At 45.1% G+C, this 26,667-nt stretch overlaps 1 protein-coding gene across 3 annotated transcripts in view; it reads left to right on the forward strand.

Annotated features, from left to right (window-relative positions):
- The window catches only part of PPP1R1A (protein phosphatase 1 regulatory inhibitor subunit 1A), a 478,692-nt gene that overhangs the window by 202,024 nt on the left and 250,001 nt on the right, over nucleotides 1-26,667 (forward strand). Inside the window, exon 1 of one of the 3 annotated variants that reach the window (XM_069758698.1) lies at nucleotides 1,090-1,431. The exons of the other annotated variants lie outside the window; for them this stretch is intronic. Within the exon in view, the coding sequence (XP_069614799.1) occupies nucleotides 1,351-1,431 (81 nt within the window). The 5' untranslated portion in view covers nucleotides 1,090-1,350. Of the gene's footprint in view, nucleotides 1-1,089; nucleotides 1,432-26,667 lie in introns of those variants that run through there. 3 annotated transcript variants of the gene reach the window in all.

Genomic DNA, 26,667 nt, shown 5'->3' on the forward strand with positions numbered 1-26,667 from the left:
TGTCATTATTATGATTTAAAAAGAGAAAGCACAGCAGTTTGACAATAAATGGCTTCACCCAACCACTAACCATGAGTGGAGAAAAAGTTTTGGTGTTTTCATTCATATTCTCTGAAAAAAAGGCCAAGAAAGCAAAAATTCTGCCGGGGTATGTAAACTTTTGAGCACAACTGAATATGTATGCATGTTCTCACCAGGTTTACAAGTAATAGGAGAGCCAACAGGTCCTTCTAATCATAGTTTTCATACATAACCCAGTTTGTATAGTAGCAAAGAAAATATTAAGATCCATGAAAACATATGTAAAATGTAAAGCTAAACTACTTTAAAGGTTTTTTTTCTAGGGGTTCTCCATGATGTGCCATTATCATTCTACAAATAGTGGGGGGAACTGACCTCTGGGACCCACCCTAATCCCGAGAATGATTATGATACAGCCCTGGTGTAGTCTAATATCCTATACGGCCCATTCACATGAAGAGATTGTGGAGGTGAAAATCTGTGAGAGTGAAGAATTGCTACATCGTCATCGTTACCCCTCATTTCTCAGGAAGTGCCCCTGATGGTAAAGTGGTGGCATGCTAGTAATACGCTTTATGAGATTGTAAGAGTTTGGGTGCCTTATGTTCTCATCCCAACATATTTCTTTTTTACCATTAGGTGGTGTAAATAATAGTGAGGGATCAGAAAAATAACATAAACCTACCGAGACCAAGCATAAAACCTGTAACAGTGCCCCCATCTACTGTACCATGCACCTTCTATGCCTACGCTATTTTTGGAGGAATTAACTAGTGTAGGAATATTGTACATGTCTGAAAAAGGGAACATTAATTAGCAGGAGGAAAAGGGAGTTGAGATGAGCAAAAAGAGAAGCGATTAGATAAGTAGCACATGACAGGTGGAAAAATGAAATGGGAGAGCAGGAGCATCCAAGAAATAAGTATAATCAGGGCAGACGGCTTTACCTGAAGGAAATAATCTTTTGAGAAACTTTTAATATCTTTTAAGCTTATTCAATAGGAACGGAGACAATCTATAATAGGAACGGAGACAATATATAATAGGAAAGGAGACCATGTATACACTGGCTATAGGTGTTTATATAGCGGCAGAAGCTTCTACTCCAGAGCCATGTGTGTGGACCTATGATGGTTGTGTATGGTGGGGAGGGGGAGCTGGGGAATACTGGCTGCTTATGCTCAGCCCATCCTCCTCCCTGCTCTGAGAGTGCAGACAGGAGGAGATAAGGGGCTGGCAAAATCCTTGTAACCTCAGAAAGCAAGAGCTGAGCAGCAGCAGATCCTTGCAGAGAGCTGACTGACCCTGGGATAAGGCAGGACACACAGGATGGAGCCCAACAGTCCCAGAAAGATTCAGTTCACTGTTCCACTTCTGGAGCCACATCTGGACCCCGAGGCAGCAGAGCAGGTGAGGGGCTCAATCCTGTGATCTGTATCAGAGACATGGGGGAGGCTGGCTACCAGAACTGGATGGTGTGGGTCACATCTATAAAAAGATGGGCTGTATGAGCCGGAGGGATGGCAGGGAAGCCACCTGGGACATAAAGTGACAATGGAGATGTCTCCGAGGTGAGAGAGTATTAGAAGAAGGAAAGTGTGAAGAAGAGGAGGCAGGTGTCTGGGGATGAGGGGAGATGGTGCCAGCGGAGGAGTGAGGGGGATACCACACTGGAAAGGTCACATGCCAACTATAAACTGTAATTAAACCCTTCTGGATTGGTCCCGCTCACTATGTGGCTGCTGTGCAGCTGTGTCTCCGAGAAGGGCGCGCCAATGTATAGCGATCTAATGAATATACTGAATATTAATAGATAAGGACCGATGTTCATCGCCTACATGCCAGCTATATGCACCTGGTTAGGTCCCAGGATGGAAATGGTTAACAGTTTGGAGACTACATTTAGAGAATTTATGCTTTAAATGAAGAGAGGTTATTATTACATTCATGGGAGTGTCGTGTTTTATTGTAAAGTAGGAAATGGGAAACGTTTACATGACCAGAGATACATTGTAGTGACACAATTAGTATATACCATGGTGTTATCACACCGCACCTGCTGCCGCTGATTCATATACTGGTTGTATCCAACTACTTCATCAGCCTGAGTTTATGATTCGTCACCTGTTTTGTTGTTAATTTTACTAAATATTCTAACTAAAACGCTGAAAGCTATAACCAAGTTCAGCTCTGCTGCATCGATAGTGCCCTGAGCATTTGCTGTGAATGCATGATCAGACTCGCAGAAATGCACGATCGGGGAATACGTAGTGATGTACAGATAGCCGTAATGTTACTGAAAAACAAAGTGACTTCAAGGGAACCTGTCAAGTGATTCGCGCTACCCTAGCCGAGCTCTGCATGAATCACAGCCTGACGGCACGATCGCAGACGGAAATACTTTGAAATACTCCATGGTTATGTACATTAAGAGCCACAGGGGAGCGAGCGACTAGTCAGATAGGCGGGTCCCCGGTAGATTCTCCCGCCCGATGCTTTGGAGTGACAGGTCTCTGCCTATAGGTGTACAATTAACCAGGGTCTGATACATGCTGCATAGGATAGGGGATAGGGTATGTAACAACTGTCAGGTTCATTTTAAACATACATCCGGGGATCAAGCCAGAGATTAGACTAGTCCGGTGCTATGCCTGGCGCCTGGCTGGTTTTTCCCAATGCTGCTAGAGGTGATTGACAGGTCTCTCATTATAAACTTTGTTCATTTGTTTGGACTAGAATAATCACCAGTTATGGTAATCAGCCAGATCTCTAAAGCCTATTATTCAGCTATGCTGCGATTCATGCTGCCCTCAGTTTTGACAGCATGACAAGTTGACCGGTTCCCTTTAATAAACTGAGGTTTGAATATTTGTCTTAAAATTGTTGGTTTTGTGTTTTGGTGATTTAATGAAGCCCTCCCGTGAACTTTTACTTTTACTAAAAGTGTGTGTATATGTGCATGTACAGTACTCTAGTGTCAGTGTGTTAATAGTCTCACCTTCCGCTGCTCAATCCAGGATCCACCGCTCCTCTTTTCAGTGACGTCAGCGCTCTGCAGACTCTCTGGATCACGCGGCGCTATGCGTGACCTGGAAGTGGCTTTTACAATGTAAGTCTATGAAGTGTCAGAGCAAGGTTCAGAACGAGCCTTTGTAGGCTTACATTGTAAAAGAAACCTCCGGCTCACACATTGAGTGCAGTGTGACTCAGAAAGAGCTGTGACGTCACTGAGACGAGGAGCAGAACAGACCAGGATACCGTAGAAGAGGGTGTTACTTGAGTATATTAATACTCTGACACCATAGTACATACACATATACACAGATTTAGAGAGAAAAACGTTCATGAGAGGGTGTTCTCCAAGTATCATGGGCGTGCTCATAGATTATGTTTGTGTCCCCGCAGCTGCAAGATTTGCGGCTGTTAGACAGCCTGAACACATGCAGAGATTGCCTGTATGTTAGGGAATCCCCCATGTATTCAGACTGTCTAGCAGCTGCAAATCATGCAGCTGCGGGGACACAAACATAATCTACGAGCACGCCCAAGATACTCGGAAAACACCCAAGCATGCTCGGAAATCTCGAGTAACGAGCACACTCGCTCATCACTAAATGCGATATATACACCAGTTTAAAGGGGTTGCTTGAGATTAGAAAATTAGCCCTCTGCACACATAGTTCTCAGCTGGAGTCCCAGATGCTATCTGATAAGTCACAAAGTGATAGTAATGTATATCCTAAAAAAGCCCATAATTTTATTAAATGGAAATACTCCTTTAAGCTGGCTTGAAGCCCATCACCTGAATGTGTATGGAAGAAAAGCAGATATTTTTCCAATTTCATACAACATTCTTTAATTTTGATTTCATCTAATTAGGAAATGCCTTTTTCTTACTATATCTGTTCATAACTATATTTTTCTTAATGATGGTTTAGTCGATTTGCAATTGAATCCTTCTGCATTTGCTGCATTGAAAATCAATACTCTTTATGTTGACTTCCTAGTCAACCTATGGTTATACACAGCCAGAAAAAATCTAGTGTCAGCCTAAAGCATTGAAGTCTAAAGCCCCCATACACATTAGATAGCTGTAGGTCAAATGATCGTTCACCCTAGAGCTATATCCTCCAACTAGTTTTCATCAGCCAAGCGGAGCACTCCTGTGTTCTCTATGAGAGAGCTGAAGTCTGACTCCTCTGATGGCATTTTATATCCCAGGGAACAAAAATATCAGCTGTCGAAAATCCAACATGGCAGACCCTTCTCGCCCCATGACAGAATCTGTGGAAGGAGAGTCAGAAAAGCCCCATAGACCTTGGACTGTCTGCCGATAATGCCTATATCGGCAGGTTTTGACGACTTTATTTTATTGAATATGAGGGCCTTTAGGTTATGCTGAGAGGTGGCTATAAGACTAATTCAGTCTTCAGTTTGAAAGCTGTATCTTAAAAGGAATCTGTCATGTGAAAAAAGCGTACTAACCTGCAGATATTGGGTCAATCTGCAAGTTAATAGTGTCCTATAGCCATGTTGTCACCGCATTGAAAGCTTGGCTATCACGAGAAAATTAACCTTATTGCTATTGGCAGCCTCAGGCCTTCAGTCAAAAGGGTGGACCAATGCCCAGTACATAGGGAGTGTGAAGAATATTGGAGATATAATTCCATGTCACTCATTTGTATCCTATTTGGCATGGGATTATAAACACCTCTTCCTTTTGTACAGTTGTAGCAGGTGGTCAAGCCTCAAAAGGCTGTGAGTGACAGACCTCAAACCTTGAGCCAGCTAATCTCAGGACAAAAGGCTTGCTTGCAATATGGAGTCCATGCAGTGTAGCTGCTTTGATCAGACAGCTAGGATTTCATAAAAGGAATATGGACTTATCGCACGCTGGTTACATTTTTGAGATCTCTGGAATGAGCCGACTGCTATCAAGACCCAGGATCCGTTCTAGCCCCAGGATAGGGAGATACATAGAAAGGCTAGTAGTAGCCAGGTAGCAAATCTGTGTTTAGGCTCAACGCGTAGCAGGGGCCTGATCGTATTTGATGGCATCAAAACCGCTTCCCTAGGACCATCCATTAAGGAGTTATGACCTATCTTGGGTTTTGGAGTTTTTAGCTGCTCAGGGAGGGGACTTAGGTCCAGTCCAGGGGGCAGAAAGGGAGTGACCCCAAGGGATTAAATGCTTATGTAAAACATGGCCTATTGCTGGGGAGGTCATAATGACATATCGTGTGGGAAGAAGTCAAGGAACGGAGGGGTCCACCAGCCTCCCATGTAGCAACCCCTCCCTCACAAGCCAGGCCTTTCATCTGACTGGTAACTAACTTTCATATTCTGCATACTTTGTCCTACCACTATTGTATTTGCATAGCTGACCATAGTATATGTATAACCATTGTGTATATACTGTACTCTTTTGTTTATTGTGCCCTTAAGGTGATTAAATATATAATTTAACCTTGGGTTGCTCTTTTATCTCGAGTAATGAATCCACATGTCTGTGATCTTGGCTTTACTTTCCATGTTACTGGGGCTGGTTTCTGTCCCAATATAATCCCCATAATCCCCCCAAAAAAGTACTTTGGTACTGTTAGCCAGTAGAAAAAAGTTAGAGTGCTCTCAGAGGGACAAACAAAATAGGAATCTTGTGGGTGTGATACCTTTTAGCAGTCTCAAAAGCTTGCTTTGTAACATCATTCACTATATTTTGTTAGTCATTAAAAGGTATCACACCCACAAGATTCCTATTTTTTTTTCTCCTACTGAGAGCACTTTTTTAATATAATCCCGTTAACGCACGAGGCTTATATCTAACGAGGAACTGGAGGCAGTCCTACTGGGCTTACCAGGCACTGTTTCACTGGTGCTAGTGAAAGGGATCTGTCAGCCTGTCAGGGTTGTGAGAGAGTGTGATGCCACGTCAGTGACTGCGTGGGCCACATTCTCATTCCCTGTGCCTTCCTGGGCCCGTGTGAACCGGACGTGTCTGGGTAAATCTGTAGAAAGCTGACCTTGCGGAACGTCATATTGGTGCAAGTGTGGAGAGCATACCACGTGATCTCTTGGACTTAATAGTGATGTCAGGCGGGGTGGCAAGGTGTGGGTTCATCACAGCGAGCAACAGCTGAAGCCACACCCATACACTGGCTGACAGCTGGCTCTGTACTGCTGTACTGCTGAGCTGGCTTTCAGTCAGTGCCTGGGTGTGGCTTCAGCTGTCGCTCACTATGTACTGATATTAACTTAGGTACACTAAAATCAATAACTGGGCAGCACGGTGGCACAGTGGTTAGCATTGCAGCACTGGAGTCATGGGTTCTAATCCCACCTTGGACAACATCTGCAAGGAGTTTGTATGTTCTCCCCATGTTTGCGTGGGTTTCCTCCGGGTACTCCGGTTTCCTCCCACATTCTAAAGACATACTGATTGGGAATTTAGATTGTGAGCCCCATTGGGGACAGTGATAATAATGTGTGTAAAACTAAAGCGCTGCGGAATATGTTAGCGCTATATAAAAATTAAATATTATTATTAAAAAAATAAAGATTATTATTATAACTAACATCAGTAACTAAAACCACAATCCCCAGCAACACTATATTCAAGTGCAAACATCACTGTATTATTTTGGGTTTCAATTACTTCTTATTGCCGAGTTTAAGATCCCAGTTAAGAATTAAAGACAGACAACTAAGAAAATAAATTAAACTTATATACATTTTGACTCATTTGATATCAGCACTAATATTCCCGTAAATATAACATTATTTGTGTATTTCATTTAATTTGTATTAAATTCCAATGGCATTGTATAGAGTGGAGGAAAATAATTAAAAATAGGAAATAGACTTGATGTGAGATAATATTTATTTCACATTTTCAAGGTAATTATTTTAATCCTGATGTTCTCACCAAAACTCACCTCACCCTATTTATATTTAGCTAGCAAACAATTACATGTCTATACTCACAAATCTTCATGTTCATGACTTTAATGAGCTTCACTTTATACAAGATATCACTGACAAATTTATGAGCTGAAGAAGCTTCCCCCGAGCCACTACTTGTACTAGATCCAACCCGCTGGATCTAGTACAAACATAAATATACCATAAACTCTGTAACTAGGAATGATGTGTGCTATATTATCATTGTAATTTCAGAGTTTATGGAAGTAATAACAGGACAGTAGTTATAATACAGGACCATAAAGCTCACAATCAGTTTGTGGGAGAGGAAATTGCAATGTAGGAGTAAACAAACATAGATGATTAGACTTACAGTTAGGTCCATATATATTTGGACAGAAACAACATTTTTCTAATTTTGGTTATAGACATTACCACAATAAATTTTAAACAAAACAATTCAGATGCAGTTGAAGTTCAGACTTTCAGCTTTCATTTGAGGGTATCCACATTAAAATTGGATGAAGGGATTAGGAGTTTCAGCTCTTTAACATGTGCCACCCTGTTTTTAAAGGGACCAAAAGTAATTGGACAGATTGAAAAATTTTAAATAAAATGTTCATTTTTAGTACTTGGTTGAAAACCGTTTGTTGGCAATGACTGCCTGAAGTCTTGAACTCATGGACATCACCAGACGCTGTGTTTCCTCCTTTTTGATGCTCTGCCAGGCCTTCACTGCGGTGGTTTTCAGTTGCTGTTTGTTTGTGGGCCTTTCTGTCTGAAGTTTAGTCTTTAACAAGTGAAATGCATGCTCAATTGGGTTGAGATCAAGTGACTGACTTGGCCATTCAAGAATATTCCACTTCTTTGCTTTAATAAACTCCAGGGTTGCTTTGGCTTTATGTTTTGGGTCATTGTTAGTGTTGAGCATTCCGATACCGCAAGTATCGGGTATCGGCCGATACTTGCGGTATCGGAATTCCGATACCGAGATCCGATACTTTTGTGGTATCGGGTATCGGTATCGGATACATAGAGATGTGTAAAATAAAGAATTAAAATAAAAAATATTGATATATTTACCTCTCCGGCGGCCCCTGGACTCAGCGCGGGTAACCGGCAGGCTTCGTTGTTCAAAATCAGCGCTTTTAGGACCTGAGAATCACGTCCCGGCTTCTGATTGGTCGCGGGCCGCCCATGTGACCGCCACGCGACCAATCACAAGCCGCGACGTCACCGCAAGCTATTAGCGCGCTCATTTTTGAAAAATGAGCGCGTTAATGACTTTCAAAGACGTAGCGGCTTGTGATTGGTCGCGTGGCCGCGACCAATCACAAGCCGCGACGTCACCGCAAGCTATTAACGCGCTACATCTTTGAAAGTCATTAACGCGCTCATTTTTAAAAATGAGCGCGTTAATAGCTTGCGGTGACGTCGCGGCTTGTGATTGGTCGCGTGGCCGCGACCAATCACAAGCCGCTACGTCTTTGAAAGTCATTAACGCGCTCATTTTTCAAAAATGAGCGCGCTAATAGCTTGCGGTGACGTCGCGGCTTGTGATTGGTCGCGTGGCGGTCACATGGGCGGCCCGCGACCAATCAGAAGCCGGGACGTGATTCTCAGGTCCTAAAAGCGCTGATTTTGAACAAAGAAGCCTGCCGGTTACCCGCGCTGAGTTCAGGGGCCGCCGGAGAGGTAAATATATCAATATTTTTTATTTTAATTCTTTATTTTACACATCCCTATGGATCCCAGGGCCTGAAGGAGAGTTTCCTCTCCTTCAGACCCTGGGAACCATGAGAATACCTTCCGATACTTGATGTCCCATTGACTTGTATTGGTATCGGATATCGGTATCGGCGATATCCGATATTTTTCGGGTATCGGCCGATACTATCCGATACCGATACTTTCAAGTATCGGACGGTATCTCTCAACACTAGTCATTGTCCATCTGTAGTATGAAACGACGACCAATCAGTTTGGCTGCATGTGGCTGGATCTGAGCACAAGGAATGGCTCTGAAGATGTCAGAATTCATTCGGCTGCTTCTGTCCTGTGTCACATCATCAATAAACACTAGTGACCCAGTGCCACTGGCAGCCATGCATGCCCAAGCCATCACACTGCCTCCGCCGTGTTTTACAGATAATGTGGTATGCTTTGGATCATGAGCTGTACCACGCCTTCACCATACTTTTCTCTTTCCATCATTCTGGTAGAGGTTGATCTTGGTTTCATCTGTCCAAAGAAAGTTCTTCCAGAACTTTGCTGGCTTTTTTAGATGTTTTTAGCAAAGTCCAGTCTAGCCTTTTTATTCTTGATGCTTATGAGTGGCTTGCACCGTGCAGTGAACCCTCTGTATTTACTTTCATGCAGTCTTCTCTTTATGGTAGATTTGGATATTCATACGCCTACCTCCTGGAGAGTGCTATTCACTTGGTTGGTTGTTGTAAAGTGGTTTCTCTTCACCATGGAGATTATTCTGCGATCATCCACCACTGTTGTCTTCCGTGGGCGCCCAGGTCTTTTTGCATTGATGAGTTCACCAGTGCTTTCTTTCTTTCTCAGGATGTACCAAACTGTAGATTTTGCCACTCCTAATATTGTAGCAATTTCTCAGATGGGTTTTTTCTGTTTTCGCAGCTTAAAGGGACACTGTCACCTGAATTTGGAGGGAACAATCTTCAGCCATGGAGGCGGGGTTTTTGGGTGTTTGATTCACCCTTTCCTTACCTGCTGGCTGCATGCTGGCTAAAATATTGGATTGAAGTTCATTCTCTGTCCTCCATAGTACACGCCTGCGCAAGGCAAGATTGCCTTGTGCAGGCATGTACTACGGAGGACAGAGAATGAACTTCAATCCAATTTTGCAGCCAGTATGCAGCCAGCGGGTAAGGAAAGGGTGAATAAAACACCCAAAAACCCCGCCTCCATGGCTGAAGATTGTTCCCTCCAAATTCAGGTGACAGTGTCCCTTTAAGGATGGCTTGTTTCACCTACATGGAGAGCTCATTTGACCGCATGTTTACTTCACAGCAAAACCTTCCAAATGCAAGCACCACACCTCAAATCAACTCCAGGCCTTTTATCTGCTTAATTGAGAATGACATAACGAAGGGATTGTCCACACCTTTCCATGAAATAGCTTTGGAGTCAATTGTCCAATTACTTTTGGTCCCTTTAAAACAGGGTGGCACATGTTAAGGATCTGAAACTCCTAAACCCTTCATCGAATTTTAATGTGAATACCCTCGAATGAAAGCTGAAAGTCTGAAATTCAACTGCATCTGAATTGTTTTGTTTAAAATTCATTGTGGTAATGTCTATAACCAAAATCAGAAAAATGTTGTCTCTGTCCAAATATATATGGACCTAACTGTATGTTCTTCTCTACAGTGCTAATCAATACAACAAATTACAGCTCTTTTCCCATCTGGATAATCCTGTTTCTCAATGAAAACTCAATGGTGACCTGTTGGTCTGAGCAGGTCTAGATGCCATGAACACCCCCATTAATCTGACCAGAGGACTGAAACTAAGCCTCGGGCTGATCCGTGCTGCCTCAACCACGGCCAGTATGAATCAGACACTCTCTCTATTATTTCAGGCAGATATGCTCTACTCTGAAATGCTGTGATGTTTCAAAGAAGGCAAATAGTTAAACACAGGTTGGGAAATCACTTGGATAGCTAGATCAATAGGCCAGGTTCTCCACGCCCCACTCCCCTTGAGTGACAAGTCTTCCTTATACACACATGTTGGGAGAGACCTGCGAATCAAGTGAATGAGAAGGGACAAGCTACTGGGTACCGTCATCATGGATTAGTCACCCAAGTATCATGGTCACCGGCCAGGTTTGAAATGTATGTTTTCTCTAAAACACTGCAACTAGAGTTGAGCGACCTTGACCTTTTTAGAGTCGAGCCGGGTTTCGCGAAACCCGACTATCTCAAAAGTCGGGTCGAGTGAAATCGGCCGATTATGACGTAAAGTCGGGATCGACCGAAACACGAAACCCAATGCAAGTCAATGGGGCAGCATAGTCGGCAGTGAGTGGGGGCCAGGAAAACACCTAGAGTGCCCATTTTAATGTCAAAACCATCCATTCTTCTTAATGAAGCTTGTCAAGCGTAATTTACCTTATAATAATTGGAAGGCATTTGAAATTGGGGGTCATTTGGCTAAAGTTGTGGTGGGTAGGGCTGGTTCAAGTAATTAGTGGGCCCAGGAAATCTGGACCACGTCACGGCAGTGGAGCAGGGAGAGGTAAGTATTTCAACTTTGCAAGTGCTGTGAACCTGAGCAAGCAGGGGGGGCCCACTCGTTGGCATTGGCACTGGCACAGGGCCCCTCAAAGTACAGCGGTGTGTTTGCACGGCGGGGGCGCCTCCCACTGGCAGCAACACTTTTGCGTACTATGAGAGGCCCTGTGCCAGTGACGTCACCAACTAGTATTCCTCCCCCCACCTGATGAAGGAACCTGCACTTTCATCTGCACCTTCCTCTTTGTCCCCGTGTAAGGTGGTATGGTATGTGGGAAGAGCAACCTGACTTTCAGCAGGGTCACAATGTTGTTGTGTAGCGTGCACGGGGAATGTTGCGTTATGGGTCAATGTACCAGCAGACTCATCTATCACTGGCTGGGCAATGGGCAGGATGAGGAGGAAACACAGATATAGGCCCAAAGAATAAAGTTGGCTAAATGCAGTTCAAAATTGGTAACACAGGAATAACCAGGGGGCATTGCAGTGGAGGACAACTGGAATGAGAGGCTGACACAGAGAGTAGGCCCAAATCAGTAAGTAGTCGAAATGCAGTTCAAAATTGGCAACCGTAGTAAACAGGCGGCACAGCTTTGTTCAGTGGAGGAGAACAGCAAGGAGTGGCAGACACCGATAGTAGGCCCCAACCCAACTAGTAGGCAAAATGCAGTCTAACATTAACAACTACTTAACGAGCGCCTGAAAACGGAATTTCAGGACAGGAAACCAGGAGAACAGCAAGGAGTGGCAGACACCGATAGTAGGCCCCAAACCAACTAGTACGCCAAATGCAGTTGTTCCGTTTAACCACAATTTAATGAGAGCCTGAAGATAGAAGTTCAGGAAAGGCAACCTGGAGAACACCTTGGAGTGGAACACACCATCTCTCTACACCCCATACCCAATTTGTAGGCCTAATGCAGTGTAGTTTCCAAGAACTACTAAACGAGAGCCTGAAGATAGAAGTTCAGGAAAGGCAACCTGGAGAACACCTTGGAGTGGAACACACCATCTCTCTACACCCCATACCCAATTTGTAGGCCTAATGCAGTGTAGTTTCCAAGAACTACTAAACGAGAGCCGGAAGATCGAAGCTCAGGAAAGGCAACCTGGAGAACACCTTGGAGTGGAACACACCATCTCTCTACACCCCATACCCAATTTGTAGGCCTAATGCAGTGTAGTTTCCAACAACTACTAAACGAGAGCATGAAGATCGAAGCATTGGCGAGGAAACCTGGGGAACACCTTGGAGTGGAACACACCATCTCTCTACACCCCATACCCAATTTGTAGGCCTAATGCAGTGTAGTTTCCAAGAACTACTAAACGAGAGCCGGAAGATCGAAGCTCAGGAAAGGCAACCTGGAAAACACCTTGGAGTGGAACACACCATCTCTCTACACCCCATACCCAATTTGTAGGCCTAATGCAGCGTAGTTTCCAACAACTACTAAACGAGAGCATGATGATCGAAGCATTGGCGAGGAAACCTGGGGAACACCTTGGAGTGGAACACACCATCTCTCTACAGTGGAACACACCATCTCTCTACACCCCATACCCAATTTGTAGGCCTAATGCAGCGTAGTTTCCAACAACTACTAAACGAGAGCCGGAAGATCGAAGCTCAGGAAAGGCAACCTGGGGAACACCTTGGAGTGGAACACACCATCTCTCTACACCCCATACCCAATTTGTAGGCCCAATGCAGCGTAGTTTCCAACAACTACTAAACGAGAGCCGGAAGATCGAAGCTCAGGAAAGGCAACCTGGGGAACACCTTGGAGTGTAACAAACCCTCTCTCTACACCACGGAAGGGCTGATTCTTAGGAAGGAAGGCTGTCGGAAAGAAGCAGGGCGCGTCCGAGGGTGATTATATTCTTATTAGGTATATACTCACCCTCGGACGCGCCCTGCTTCTTTATTTGTAATGAATGTTTATTTGCAATGTGGTTTTGACTTACTCTATTTTTTTGGTAAATAATGATTTTATTATTTTCATTGTTTTGCATCTTCTTGGCAATAATATAAAGAAGACGCGACAGGACAACACTCGGTGGATGCCATATCTGTGTTTAAAATTGAAAAAACCTTTCAGTTAACTACTTGCAGGAGAAAGTTATTGTAGCTGGTGGCCATTTTTAGTACTGTACCAGATTTTTGTTGTATGTGTTTGTTTTTAATGTTAAAATGTCTGCATTTGATATCTCTCCAGTATTTTCTTTTTTATAAGCAAAATACTTATTTTTATATTTTCTGATGTTGATTCCAGGGGTACACGGGCAGCAGTGGTGTGGTCAGTGGAGGCCTAGTGGAAGGAGTGACCGCAGACAGGCATCGAAGGCCTAAAATAATAACACATGGCTGTAGGCAATTTTAAATTGGTTCCAGGGGTACACGGGCAGCAGTGCCCTGGTCAGTGTAGTAGTAGTTGAAAGAATGGACCGCAGACAGGCATCGAAGGCCTAAAATAAAAAAATTGGGCTGGCTGTAGGCAATTTTAAATTGGTTCCAGGGGTACACGGGCAGCAGTGGTGTGGTCAGTGGAGGCCTAGTGGAAGGAGTCACCGCAGACAGGCATCGAAGGCCTAAAATAATCACACATGGCTGTAGGCAATTTTAAATTGGTTCCAGGGGTACACGGGCAGCAGTGGTGTGGTCAGTGGAGTCCTAGTGGAAGGAGTGACCGCAGACAGGCATCGAAGGCCTAAAATAATAACACATGGCTGTAGGCAATTTTAAATTGGTTCCAGGGGTACACGGGCAGCAGTGGTGTGGTCAGTGGAGGCCTAGTGGAAGGAGTGACCGCAGACAGGCATCGAAGGCCTAAAATAATAACACATGGCTGTAGGCAATTCTAAATTGGTTACAGGGGTACACGGGCAGCAGTGGTGTGGTCAGTGGAGGCCTAGTGGAAGGAGTGACCGCAGACAGGCATCGAAGGCCTAAAATAATAACACATGGCTGTAGGCAATTTTAAATTGGTTCCACGGGTACACGGGCAGCAGTGGTGTGGTCAGTGGAGGCCTAGTGGAAGGAGTGACCGCAGACAGGCATCGAAGGCCTAAAATAATAACACATGGCTGTAGGCAATTTTAAATTGGTTCGAGGGGTACACGGGCAGCAGTGGTGTGGTCAGTGGAGGCCTAGTGGAAGGAGTGACCGCAGACAGGCATCGAAGGCCTAAAATAATAACACATGGCTGTAGGCAATTTTAAATTGGTTCCAGGGGTACACGGGCAGCAGTGCCCTGGTCAGTGTAGTAGTAGTTGAAAGAATGGACCGCAGACAGGCATCGAAGGCCTAAAATAAAAAAATTGGGCTGGCTGTAGGCAATTTTAAATTGGTTCCAGGGGTACACGGGCAGCAGTGGTGTGGTCAGTGGAGGCCTAGTGGAAGGAGTGACCGCAGACAGGCATCGAAGGCCTAAAATAATAACACATGGCTGTAGGCAATTTTAAATTGGTTCCAGGGGTACACGGGCAGCAGTGGTGTGGTCAGTGGAGGCCTAGTGGAAGGAGTGACCACAGACAGGCATCGAAGGCCTAAAATAATAACACATGGCTGTAGGCAATTTTAAATTGGTTCCAGGGGTACACGGGCAGCAGTGCCCTGGTCAGTGTAGTAGTAGTTGAAAGAATGGACCGCAGACAGGCATCGAAGGCCTAAAATAAAAAAATTGGGCTGGCTGTAGGCAATTTTAAATTGGTTCCAGGGGTACACGGGCAGCAGTGGTGTGGTCAGTGGAGGCCTAGTGGAAGGAGTGACCGCAGACAGGCATCGAAGGCCTAAAATAATCACACATGGCTGTAGGCAATTTTAAATTGGTTCCAGGGGTACACGGGCAGCAGTGGTGTGGTCAGTGGAGGCCTAGTGGAAGGAGTGACCGCAGACAGGCATCGAAGGCCTAAAATAATAACACATGGCTGTAGGCAATTTTAAATTGGTTCCAGGGGTACACGGGCAGCAGTGGTGTGGTCAGTGGAGGCCTAGTGGAAGGAGTGACCGCAGACAGGCATCGAAGGCCTAAAATAATAACACATGGCTGTAGGCAATTCTAAATTGGTTACAGGGGTACACGGGCAGCAGTGGTGTGGTCAGTGGAGGCCTAGTGGAAGGAGTGACCGCAGACAGGCATCAAAGGCCTAAAATAATAACACATGGCTGTAGGCAATTTTAAATTGGTTCCAGGGGTACACGGGCAGCAGTGGTGTGGTCAGTGGAGGCCTAGTGGAAGGAGTGACCACAGACAGGCATCGAAGGCCTAACATAACAAAAATGTCAATACAATGGTATTGTCAGTGGCAGGCATTGAAGGATGTCAGCGCATAGACTAAACATTGGTGGAGCTGTGAGATAATTTTGCAAGTGGTAGAGCACTGTTTGAGCTGGGGTGGGGGGAAACTGTCTTGTGGCCGGCGGTACAGGCCCAGGGCCCCTCATATTACAACGGTGTGTCTGACGTTGGGTGCGCACCACCACCGCCAGAGACACTTTATTGTACTAGGAGGGACCCAGTGGCAGTGCCGTCGACCAAAAGCGGGCTCACCCACCTCTTCAGACAAACTGCACTCTCACGGGTGCTGTCGCCAAGTGTCGATACCACGGCCCCGTGTGGGGAGTTTGGCCATTTAGTGAGGTGTAAACATGTCGTATGCTGGACAATCAGGTGCAGAAAATTACGAGATTGGAAAAGGCATTCAGAATAGTCCACAGGCAAGACCTTTTCATAGGAAAGCTAGGTGTCAGCCGGGCAAGGTGGGGCAAAAGATTTCGAAATCCAGTTGTGGTTCATTTTAATGAAGGTTAGATCATCTACATTTTGGGTAGCCAGACGAGTCCTTTTTTCTGTTAGTATTGAACCTGCAGCACTGAATACTCTTTCTGATAGGACACTAGCTGCCGGGCAAGCAAGCTCCTGCAATGCATATTCTGCCAATTCTGGCCAGGTGTCTAATTTTGATGCCCAGTAATCAAATGGGAATGACGGTTGAGGGAGAACATCGATAAGGGATGAAAAATAGTTTGTAAACATACTGGACAAATGTTGTCTCCTGTCACTTTGAATTGATGCTGCAGTACCTGTCCTGTCTGCGGTCATAGCAAAATCACTCCACAACCTGGTCAGAAAACCCCTCTGGCCAACGCCACTTCTGATTTCTGCCCCTCTAACTCCTCTGGTCTGCTGGCCCCTGCAGCTCGTGTGAGATCGATCACGGGCGCTGTGTGCAGGGAATGCCAGAAGCAAACGGTCAACAAGAGTTGATTGTTTGGTTGCTAATATTAGTTCCAAGTTCTCATGTGGCATTATATTTTGCAATTTGCCTTTATAGCGAGGATCAAGGAGGCAGGCCAACCAGTAATCTTCATCATTCATCATTTTAGTTATGCGTGTGTCCCTTTTGAGGATACGTAAGGCATAATCCGCCATGTGGGCCAAAGTTCCAGTTCTCAAATCTGCGGTTGTGCTTGGTTGAGGGGCAGTTTCAGGCAAATCAACGTCACTTGTGTCCCTCAAAAAACCAGAACCCGGCCTTGCCGCGCCACCAATTTCCAGTGGCCCCGGAAAAGCTTCCTCATTAAAAATATAATCATCCCCATCATCCTCCTCGTCCTCCTCCTCCTCTTCGCCCGCTACCTCGTCCTGTACACTGCCCTGGCCAGACAATGGCTGACTGTCATCAAGGCTTTCCTCTTCCTCAGCTGCAGACGCCTGATCCTTTATGTGCGTCAAACTTTGCATCAGCAGACGCATTAGGGGGATGCTCATGCTTATTATGGCGTTGTCTGCACTAACCAGCCGTGTGCATTCCTCAAAACACTGAAGGACTTGACACATGTCTTGAATCTTCGACCACTGCACACCTGACAACTCCATGTCTGCCATCCTACTGCCTGCCCGTGTATGTGTATCCTCCCACAAAAACATAACAGCCCGCCTCTGTTCACACAGTCTCTGAAGCATGTGCAGTGTTGAGTTCCACCTTGTTGCAACGTCTATGATTAGGCGATGCTGGGGAAGGTTCAAAGAACGCTGATAGGTCTGCATACGGCTGGAGTGTACGGGCGAACGGCGGATATGTGAGCAAAGTCCACGAACTTTGAGGAGCAGGTCGGATAACCCCGGATAACTTTTCAGGAAGCACTGCACCACCAGGTTTAAGGTGTGAGCCAGGCAAGGAATGTGTTTCAGTTGGGAAAGGGAGATGGCAGCCATGAAATTCCTTCCGTTATCACTCACTACCTTGCCTGCCTCAAGATCTACAGTGCCCAGCCACGACTGCGTTTCTTTCTGCAAGAACTCGGATAGAACTTCCGCGGTGTGTCTGTTGTCGCCCAAACACTTCATAGCCAATACAGCCTGCTGACGTTTGCCAGTAGCTGCCCCATAATGGGAGACCTGGTGTGCAACAGTGGCAGCTGCGGATGGAGTGGTTGTGCGACTGCGGTCTGTGGACGAGCTCTCGCTTCTGCAGGAGGATGAAGAGGAGGAGGAGGGGGTGCGAACGGCTACAGCCAATTGTTTCCTAGACCGTGGGCTAGGCAGAACTGTCCCAAACTTGCTGTCCCCTGTGGACCCTGCATCCACTACATTTACCCAGTGTGCCGTGATGGACACGTAACGTCCCTGGCCATGCCTACTGGTCCATGCATCTGTTGTCAGGTGCACCTTTGTGCTCACAGATTGCCTGAGTGCATGGACGATGCGCTCTTTAACATGCTGGTGGAGGGCTGGGATGGCTTTTCTGGAAAAAAAGTGTCGACTGGGTAGCTCGTAGCGTGGTACAGCGTAGTCCATCAGGGCTTTGAAAGCTTCGCTTTCAACTAACCGGTAGGGCATCATCTCTAATGAGATTAGTCTAGCTATGTGTGCGTTCAAACCCTGTGTACGCGGATGCGAGGCTAAGTACTTCCTTTTTCTAACCATAGTCTCATGTAGGGTGAGCTGGACTGGAGAGCTGGAGATCGTGGAACTAGCGGGGGTGCCGGTGGACATGGCAGACTGAGAGACGGTGGGAGATGGTATTGTTGCCACCGGTGCCCTAGATGCAGTGTTTCCTACTACGAAACTGGTGATTCCCTGACCCTGACGGCTTTGGCCTGGCAAAGAAACCTGCACAGATACTGCAGGTGGTGCGGAAAATGGTGGCCCTACACTGCCGGAAGGGATGTTGCGTTGCTGACTAGCTTCATTGGCCGAGGGTGCTACAACCTTAAGGGACGTTTGGTAGTTAGTCCAGGCTTGCAAATGCATGGTGGTTAAATGTCTATGCATGCAACTTGTATTGAGACTTTTCAGATTCTGTCCTCTGCTTAAGGTAGTTGAACATTTTTGACAGATGACTTTGCGCTGATCAATTGGATGTTGTTTAAAAAAATGCCAGACTGCACTCTTTCTAGCATCGGATACCTTTTCAGGCATTGCAGACTGAGCTTTAACCGGATGGCCACGCTGTCCTCCAACAGGTTTTAGCTTTGCCACGCGTTTTGGGCAAGATACGGGCCCGGCAGATGGAACCTGTTGCGATGTTGATGCCTGCTGCGGCCCCTCCTCCTCCGCTTCAGAACTGCTGCCGCCTGCACCCTGTTCCCCCAATGGCTGCCAATCGGGGTCAAGAACTGGGTCATCTATTACCTCTTCTTGTAGCTCGTGTGGAACTTCGTCTGTGTCACCGTGTCGGTCGGTGGTATAGCGTTCGTGATGGGGCAACATAGTCTCATCAGGGTCTGATTCTTGATCAGCACCCTGCGAGGGCAATGTTGTGGTCTGAGTCAAAGGACCAGCATAGTAGTCTGGCTGTGGCTGTGCATCAGTGCACTCCATGTCAGATTCAACTTGTAATGGGCATGGACTGTTAACTGCTTCACTTTCTAAGCCAGGGACGGTATGTGTAAAGAGCTCCATGGAGTAACCCGTTGTGTCGCCTGCTGCATTCTTCTCTGTTGTTGTTTTTGCTGAAGAGGACAAGGAAGCGACTTGTCCCTGACCGTGAACATCCACTAACGACGCGCTGCTTTGACATTTACCAGTTTCACGAGAGGAGGCAAAAGAGCTAGAGGCTGAGTCAGCAAGATAAGCCAAAACTTGCTCTTGCTGCTCCGGCTTTAAAAGCGGTTTTCCTACTCCCAGAAAAGGGAGCGTTCGAGGCCTTGTGTAGCTAGACGACGAACCTGGCTCCACAGCTCCAGACTTAGGTGCAATATTTTTTTTCCCACGACCAGCTGATGCTCCACCACTACCACTACCCTCATTACCAGCTGACAATGAACGCCCCCGGCCACGACCTCTTCCACCATACTTCCTCATTGTTTTAAAAACGTAAACAAACTAACGGTATTTGTTGCTGTCACACAAATTACACGGTGAGCTATAACTTCAGTATGATTTAGCTACCCCTTTACAGGTGAGTGAGACCACAACGAAAATCAGGCACAATGTTACACACTCTGTTGTTGGTGGCAACAAATGAGAGAGATGCCACACACGCAGGACTGTCACTGAAGCACAAATGTAAATATTAATCTCCCACTGATTTGATTTTTTTTTTTTTTTTTTTTCAGGGAGACTTTAGGAAAAAAAAAATAGAATAAAATGATTTTTTCAGGAAGAATTTAGAAACCAAATAAAATAAAATGATTTTTTCAGGGAGAATTTAGAAAACAAATAAAACAAAAAAAGGCTTTCTATGGCCCACTGAGTGAGAGATGATGCACACAGGAGTCAGGAGTGGCACACAAGCCCAGAGGCCAATATTTATCTCCCACTGATTGATGTAGTGATTTTTTCAGGTAGATTTTGGAACCCAAATCAAGCTAAAAAAATAATAGGCTTTCTATGGCCCACAATTGGAGAGAGAGAGAGAGATGGCACACCCAGGAGTCAAGACTGGCACACAAGCAGAAGGGGCAATATGAATCTCCCACTGATTTGTTTTTTTTTTTTGTTTTTTCAGGGAGACTTTAGGAAAAAAAAAATAGAATAAAATGATTTTTTCAGGAAGAATTTAGAAACCAAAGAAAATAAAATGATTTTTTCAGGGAGAATTTAGAAAACAAATAAAACAAAAAAAGGCTTTCTATGGCCCACTGAGTGAGAGATGACGCACACAGGAGTCAGGAGTGGCACACAAGCCCAGAGGCCAATATTTATCTCCCACTTTTTTTTTTTTGTTCCAGGGAAAATTTATAAACCCAATAAAAAAAATAATAAATAGGCTTTCTATGGCCCACTATCTGAGAGACAGAGAGAGATGGCACGCTTAGGACTGGCACACAAGCCCAAAGGCCAATATTAATCTCCCTTTTTTTTTGTAAGGGAGAATTTATAAAACCAAAAAAAAAAAAATAAATAGGCTTTCTATGGCCCACTATTTGTGAGAGAGATGGCACGCTCAGGACTGGCACACAAGCCCAGAGGCCAATATTAATCTCCCACTTTTTTTTTTTTTCCAGGGAAAATTTATAAACCCAATAAAAAAAAAAATAAATAAATAGGCTTTCTATGGCCCACTATCTGAGAGAGAGAGATGGCACACTTAGGACTGGCACACAAGCCCAAAGGCCAATATTAATCTCCCACTGATTGATTTATTGATTTTTTCAGGTAGAATTTAGAACCCAAATAAAGCAAAAAAAAAAAAGGGCTTTCTATGGCCCACTGAGTGAGTGATGATGCACACAGGAGTCAGGAGTGGCACACAAGCCCTGAGGCCAATATTTTTCTCCCACTGATTGATGTAGTGATTTTTTCAGGTAGATTTTAGAACCAAAATCAAGCAAAAAAATAAATAGGCTTTCTATGGCCCACTGAGTGAGTGATGATGCACACAGGAGTCAGGAGTGGCACACAAGCCCTGAGGCCAATATTTTTCTCCCACTGATTGATGTAGTGATTTTTTCAGGTAGATTTTATAACCCAAATCAAGCAAAAAAATAAATAGGCTTTCTATGGCCCACTGAGTGAGAGATGACACAGACAGGGATGGCACTCTAGCAGAAATGTCAATCTTAATCTCCCACAAAAAAAAAAAAAAAAAAAAAACAGGGAGTGTCCTTCAATTACTATCTCCCTGCAGTAATCTCAGCCAGGTATGGCAGGCAGCAATAAGGAGTGGACTGATGCACAAATTAAATAAAAAGTGTGTACAAACCAAAAAGATAGCTGTGCAGAAAGGAAGGAACAAGAGGATTTGTGCTTTGAAAAAAGCAGTTGGTTTGCACAGCGGCGTACACACAGCAATGCAGCTATCAGGGAGCCTTCTAGGGCAGCCCAATGAGCTACAGCGCTGAGGGGGAAAAAAAAAAAAATGTAGCTTCCACTGTCCCTGCACACCGAAGGTGGTGTTGGGCAGTGGAAATCGCTACAGCACAAGCGGTTTGGTGGTTAATGGACCCTGCCTAACGCTATCCCTGCTTCTGACGAAGCGGCAGCAACCTCTCCCTAAGCTCAGATCAGCAGCAGTAACATGGCGGTCGGCGGGAACTCCCCTTTATAGCCCCTGTGACGCCGCAGACAGCAAGCCAATCACTGCAATGCCCTTCTCTAAGATGGTGGGGACCAGGACCTATGTCATCACGCTGCCCACACTCTGCGTTTACCTTCATTGGCTGAGAAATGGCGCTTTTCGCGTCATTGAAACGCGACTTTGGCGCAAAAGTCGCATACCGCATGGCCGACCCCGCACAGGGGTCGGATCGGGTTTCATGAAACCCGACTTTGCCAAAAGTCGCCGACTTTTGAAAATGAATGACCCGTTTCGCTCAACCCTAACTGCAACATTTCAATGTAAACCATACCTGGCTGAAATGATGTAGTCAGACTCTGATATATGCTGCCTTTGGTTTCAGCAAAAAACAGCAAGGGTCTTCTGTGGTATAACCAAACTATTCAAAACCACTCAGTAATTATATCCGAATTCAGCAGGGAGAGAACATATTAATCTACGGTAAATAGAATACAACTTTTAATAACTCAATTAAAAGAGCCTAGAATAAAGCCGTGCATAATGACCGCCAAATGAAATTACAACAAGATAAAGTGCTAGTGCTCAAACAAACCAGTGCTCTTATATAAAGGTTGGATCTTAGCAATGTTTCATGATGATACCATTTCATTCAGCCAGGAACACAGGAGCAGAAATATTGCAGGGATTAACTCATTAGTACCCTGTCGTACCCCATGTGTTGCTCCCACCCTGACAAGGACAGTACGCGAATATGATGCTGCCTCCATAATACCCAAAAACAAATATATAGCCTCCCTATGCTTTTCATTTTCAGAGTGGAGGAATCTGTTGTGAATTCCGCTCTTGGGCTCCCTCCGGTGGTTGTAAGGCTACGTTCACATTAGCGTTTTGCGTGTTTGGTCGGGCGACGCATGCGTCATGCGCCCCTATATTTAACATGGGGGACGCATGGACATGCGTTGTGCTGCGTTGTGCGATGCATGCGTTTTTTTTGCCGCAAGCGTCGGGTGCAGAAAACGCAACAAGTTGCATTTTTCTTGCGTCCAAATTTAGGCAAAAAACGACGCATGCGTCGCAAAACGCAGCGTTTTTGCGTGCGTTTTGGTGCGTTTTTATTTGCGTTGTGCGTTGCGTCGCTGATGCAGCGGTGCACAACACAAATGTGAACGTAGCCTAAGTGGCACTTTTGTGAGTTCTGCTGTTGGGCTCCCTCTTGTGGTTTCAAGTGGTGTGGCTGCTCCTTGGAGTTAGCTGTCATCAGCTGCCTCCACTTATCGTCTCTTCTGCTCGGCTATTTAGGCCTGGCTCTTTCTTCAGCCAGTGCCACTTGTAAATGGTTCCTGGTTGGATTCACATCTCTTTGGATTTCCCTGTTATCCTGACCAGTTCAGCAAAGCTAAGTTTTTGCTTGCTCTTTTCTGTCCATAGTTTGTGGACTTATCCATTCTGTGCTTTCTATGTTTGTCCAGCTTATCAGTATGAATTAATTATGTCTTGCTGGAAGCTCTGGGAAGCAGATTTACCCTCCACACCTTTAGTCAGGTGTGGAGATTTTTTTGTAAACTCTGCGTGGATTTTATGTAGTGTTTTATACTGACCGCACAGTATTCCATCCTGTCCTATCTATTTAGCTAGACTGGCCTCCTGTGCTCATCCTGGTTTCATTCTGTGTATGTCTTTTCCCTCTCCACTCACAGTCATTATTTGTGGGGGGCTAATCTATCCTTTGGGGATTTTCTCTGAGGCAAGATAGCTTTCCTGCTTCTATCTTTAGGGGTAGTTAGCTCTTAGGCTGTGACGAGGTGCATAGGGAGTTAGGAGCATCCCACGGCTACTTCTAGTGTTGTGTTGAGCTTAGGGACTGCGGTCAGTACAGTTACCACTTCCTTCAGAGCTCGTTCCATGTTGCTCCTAGACCACCGTATCATAACAGGAATCATCTGGGGAGTGTAGGAACTGTATCATTGTGCCCACCATATGCTTGCCTTGCGTCTGAAGTAATTTCCAATCATTTGACAGCTTGTTTGACCTCAGTCACCATGTTGTGGAGCGCACACCTGGCGTATATTGCGTCACTTCTAGGTTGCGAGGCACAGAAACTTCGGTTGCTACAGATGGACGGCCCCATTGGACCGCTTATGTAACGTATCTTTCTGTCCCTGGAGCACACACGTGACGTGTCAGAAGCGCAGATGCTCTTGTTGTTGCAGAAACCAAGCATTGCCTGTAGGAATGTGAAATCTGCACAAACGCACCTCTATTTTAGGGACTGTTATATATCAGCAAAATACGCCCTCACGTGATGTCATAGACCTAATGGAAAAGAGAAGAATTATCTGGGTAGAAAGGCAAAATGAGCAATTGTAAGTACACAATGCTGTATAATATGATGACTGCAATATAATAAGAGGATACAAACTTTGATGGGAGGAGGGGTTCTTTAAATGTGAACTATACTTTCAACAAACTTCGCATACATCAATAAGAATCTTTGTAATATTTTACATAAGAGAAATCTGCTTCTTTCTTCACTCTTCTCTACCCTACTCTAAAAAAGAAACCACAGGTGTCAAATCTTTCCTGCCCAAGACAAAGAAGAAAAGAGAGCAGCATCCATCTCAGGTGAAAACGATTTCCAAAAAGGTGCTTTATTCTGCCATACAAAATTACAACGTTTCGGCCAAGGTGGCCTTTGTCAAGTATATGACAAGACTGACTGACTGCCCAAGCACAGTGAGGTGTCTGGTAATAGAATAAATTGTAGTCTGTGAGGTAGGAAGGAGAAAGAAAAAGGGAGGAGCAGCGTGAGGCAGATAAACAGATTGTGCCGATTCGGACTAGCCTAACCCCAGTGCTGGATTTAAAGCTACACTGCTCAGTACTGCTATATAATGTTCTTCATAACTCTGCTGCTTCTGCCTGTGTGCTACCAAAAGGAAAAACAGAGCAAGAATACCTCTTTAAAAAAGTCACAAATCTGGTTTAGAACTATTTGCTTAATAAATTCCCCTTTGCTTCTGCTGTTACTTACAATGACGCTTTTGTCATTCCATCTGCCTCCATATGGTGCTTCATATTGAAAAGTGGTTGTAGATCGCTGTGATATGGAGATGTGGATGAGCCCTAAGTGCTCTAATGGTAGCCATTTACCTTTGTCAATTTTGTAAACTAGAGATTGCACATTACTTTCTATGTACCTGAACTGACATCATGCAGAAGAGAGACAACAAAATGTCCCCTGTTGGTGCTTCACTGAACTGTATGGCAGAAATCTTTCTAGAGTGCAAAATGATGTAATAGTTTTCCGTGTAAGGGAATATGCTATTCTTTGTGAGATGGTAAATGTTTAATCTACACTATAAGAGAAGTACATTTCATCTTTTATATTTAAAAATGTGGATTGCTGGAAAACTTGTCAGAATTCCCTAATAACATTAGAGTAGATCTCTGCTTCTGAAGACTGAGGTTTTTCACATGTAGAAGACATTACAAACTTTCGTAGAAGGCTGTCTTGACTATTGGCAGATATGCAAGAGATACAGAATTATTTATGTGCGGGAGGAGTTTACACTTTTCTGACAGAAGATGGCGATGTTGTTACTGTTATATGCTTAGTTGAATGTAATGCATATACTTTTTGTACTTTGGTTTCACTTCTGTTATGAACAGGTAATTCAGAACCACAGTGGACATTGACGTTCAGAGCACACAAAGTGACCTGACAATTACCAAAAACAAAGGACGAGCTCTGAGACGTGGGAACTCTGCTGACCACAATCCCTAATCCTAACACACCACACTAGAGGTAGCCGTGGATTGCGCCTAACGCTCCCTATGCAACTCGGCACAGCCTGAGAAACTAACTAGCCCTGAAGATAGAAAAATAAGCCTACCTTGCCTCAGAGAAATTCCCCAAAGGAAAAGGCAGCCCCCCACATATGACTGTGAGTAAGATGAAAATACAAACACAGAGATGAAATAGATTTAGCAAAGTGAGGCCCGACTTACTGAATAGACCGAGGATAGGAAAGATAGCTTTGTGGTCAACACAAAAACCTACAAACAACCACGCAGAGGGGCAAAATGACCCTCCGCACCGACTAACGGTACGGAGGTGCTCCCTCTGCGTCTCAGAGCTTCCAGCAAGCAAGAAAAACCAATAAAGCAAGCTGGACAGAAAAAATTGCAAGCAAAAATAACACAAGCAAAACTTAGCTTATGCAGGATAGACAGGCCACAGGAACGATCCAGGAGGAACCAAGACCAATACTAGAACATTGACTGGAGGCCAGGATCAAAGCACCAGGTGGAGTTAAATAGAGCAGCACCTAACGACTTAACCTCATCACCTGAGGAAGGAAACTCGGAAGCCGCAGTACCACTCTCATCCACCAAAGGAAGCTCATAGACAGAACCAGCCGAAGTACCACTCTCGACCACAGGAGGGAGCTTGGCCACAGAATTCACAACACTACCCCCCCCTTGAGGAGGGGTCACCGAACCCTCACCAGAGCCCCCAGGCCGACCAGGATGAGCCACATGAAAGGCACGAACCAGATCGGCAGCATGAACATCAGAGGCAAAGACCCAGGAATTATCTTCCTGACCAAAACCTTTCCACTTAACCAGATACTGGAGTTTCCGTCTCGAAACACGAGAATCCAAAATCTTCTCCACTATATACTCCAATTCCCCTTCAACCAAAACCGGAGCAGGAGGATCAATAGATGGAACCACAGGTGCCACGTATCTCCACAACAATGACCTATGGAACACGTTATGGATGGAAAAAGAAGCTGGAAGAGTCAAACGAAAAGACACAGGATTAAGAACCTCAGAAATCCTATATGGACCAATGAAACGAGGCTTAAATTTAGGAGAGGAAACCTTCATAGGAATATAACGAGATGACAACCAAACCAAATCCCCAACACGAAGTCGGGGACCCACACAGCGCCTGCGGTTAGCGAAACGTTGAGCCTTCTCCTGGGAC

The sequence above is a fragment of the Ranitomeya imitator genome, chromosome 3, assembly GCF_032444005.1.
Source record: "Ranitomeya imitator isolate aRanImi1 chromosome 3, aRanImi1.pri, whole genome shotgun sequence".
Classification (NCBI taxonomy): Eukaryota; Metazoa; Chordata; class Amphibia; order Anura; family Dendrobatidae; genus Ranitomeya; species Ranitomeya imitator.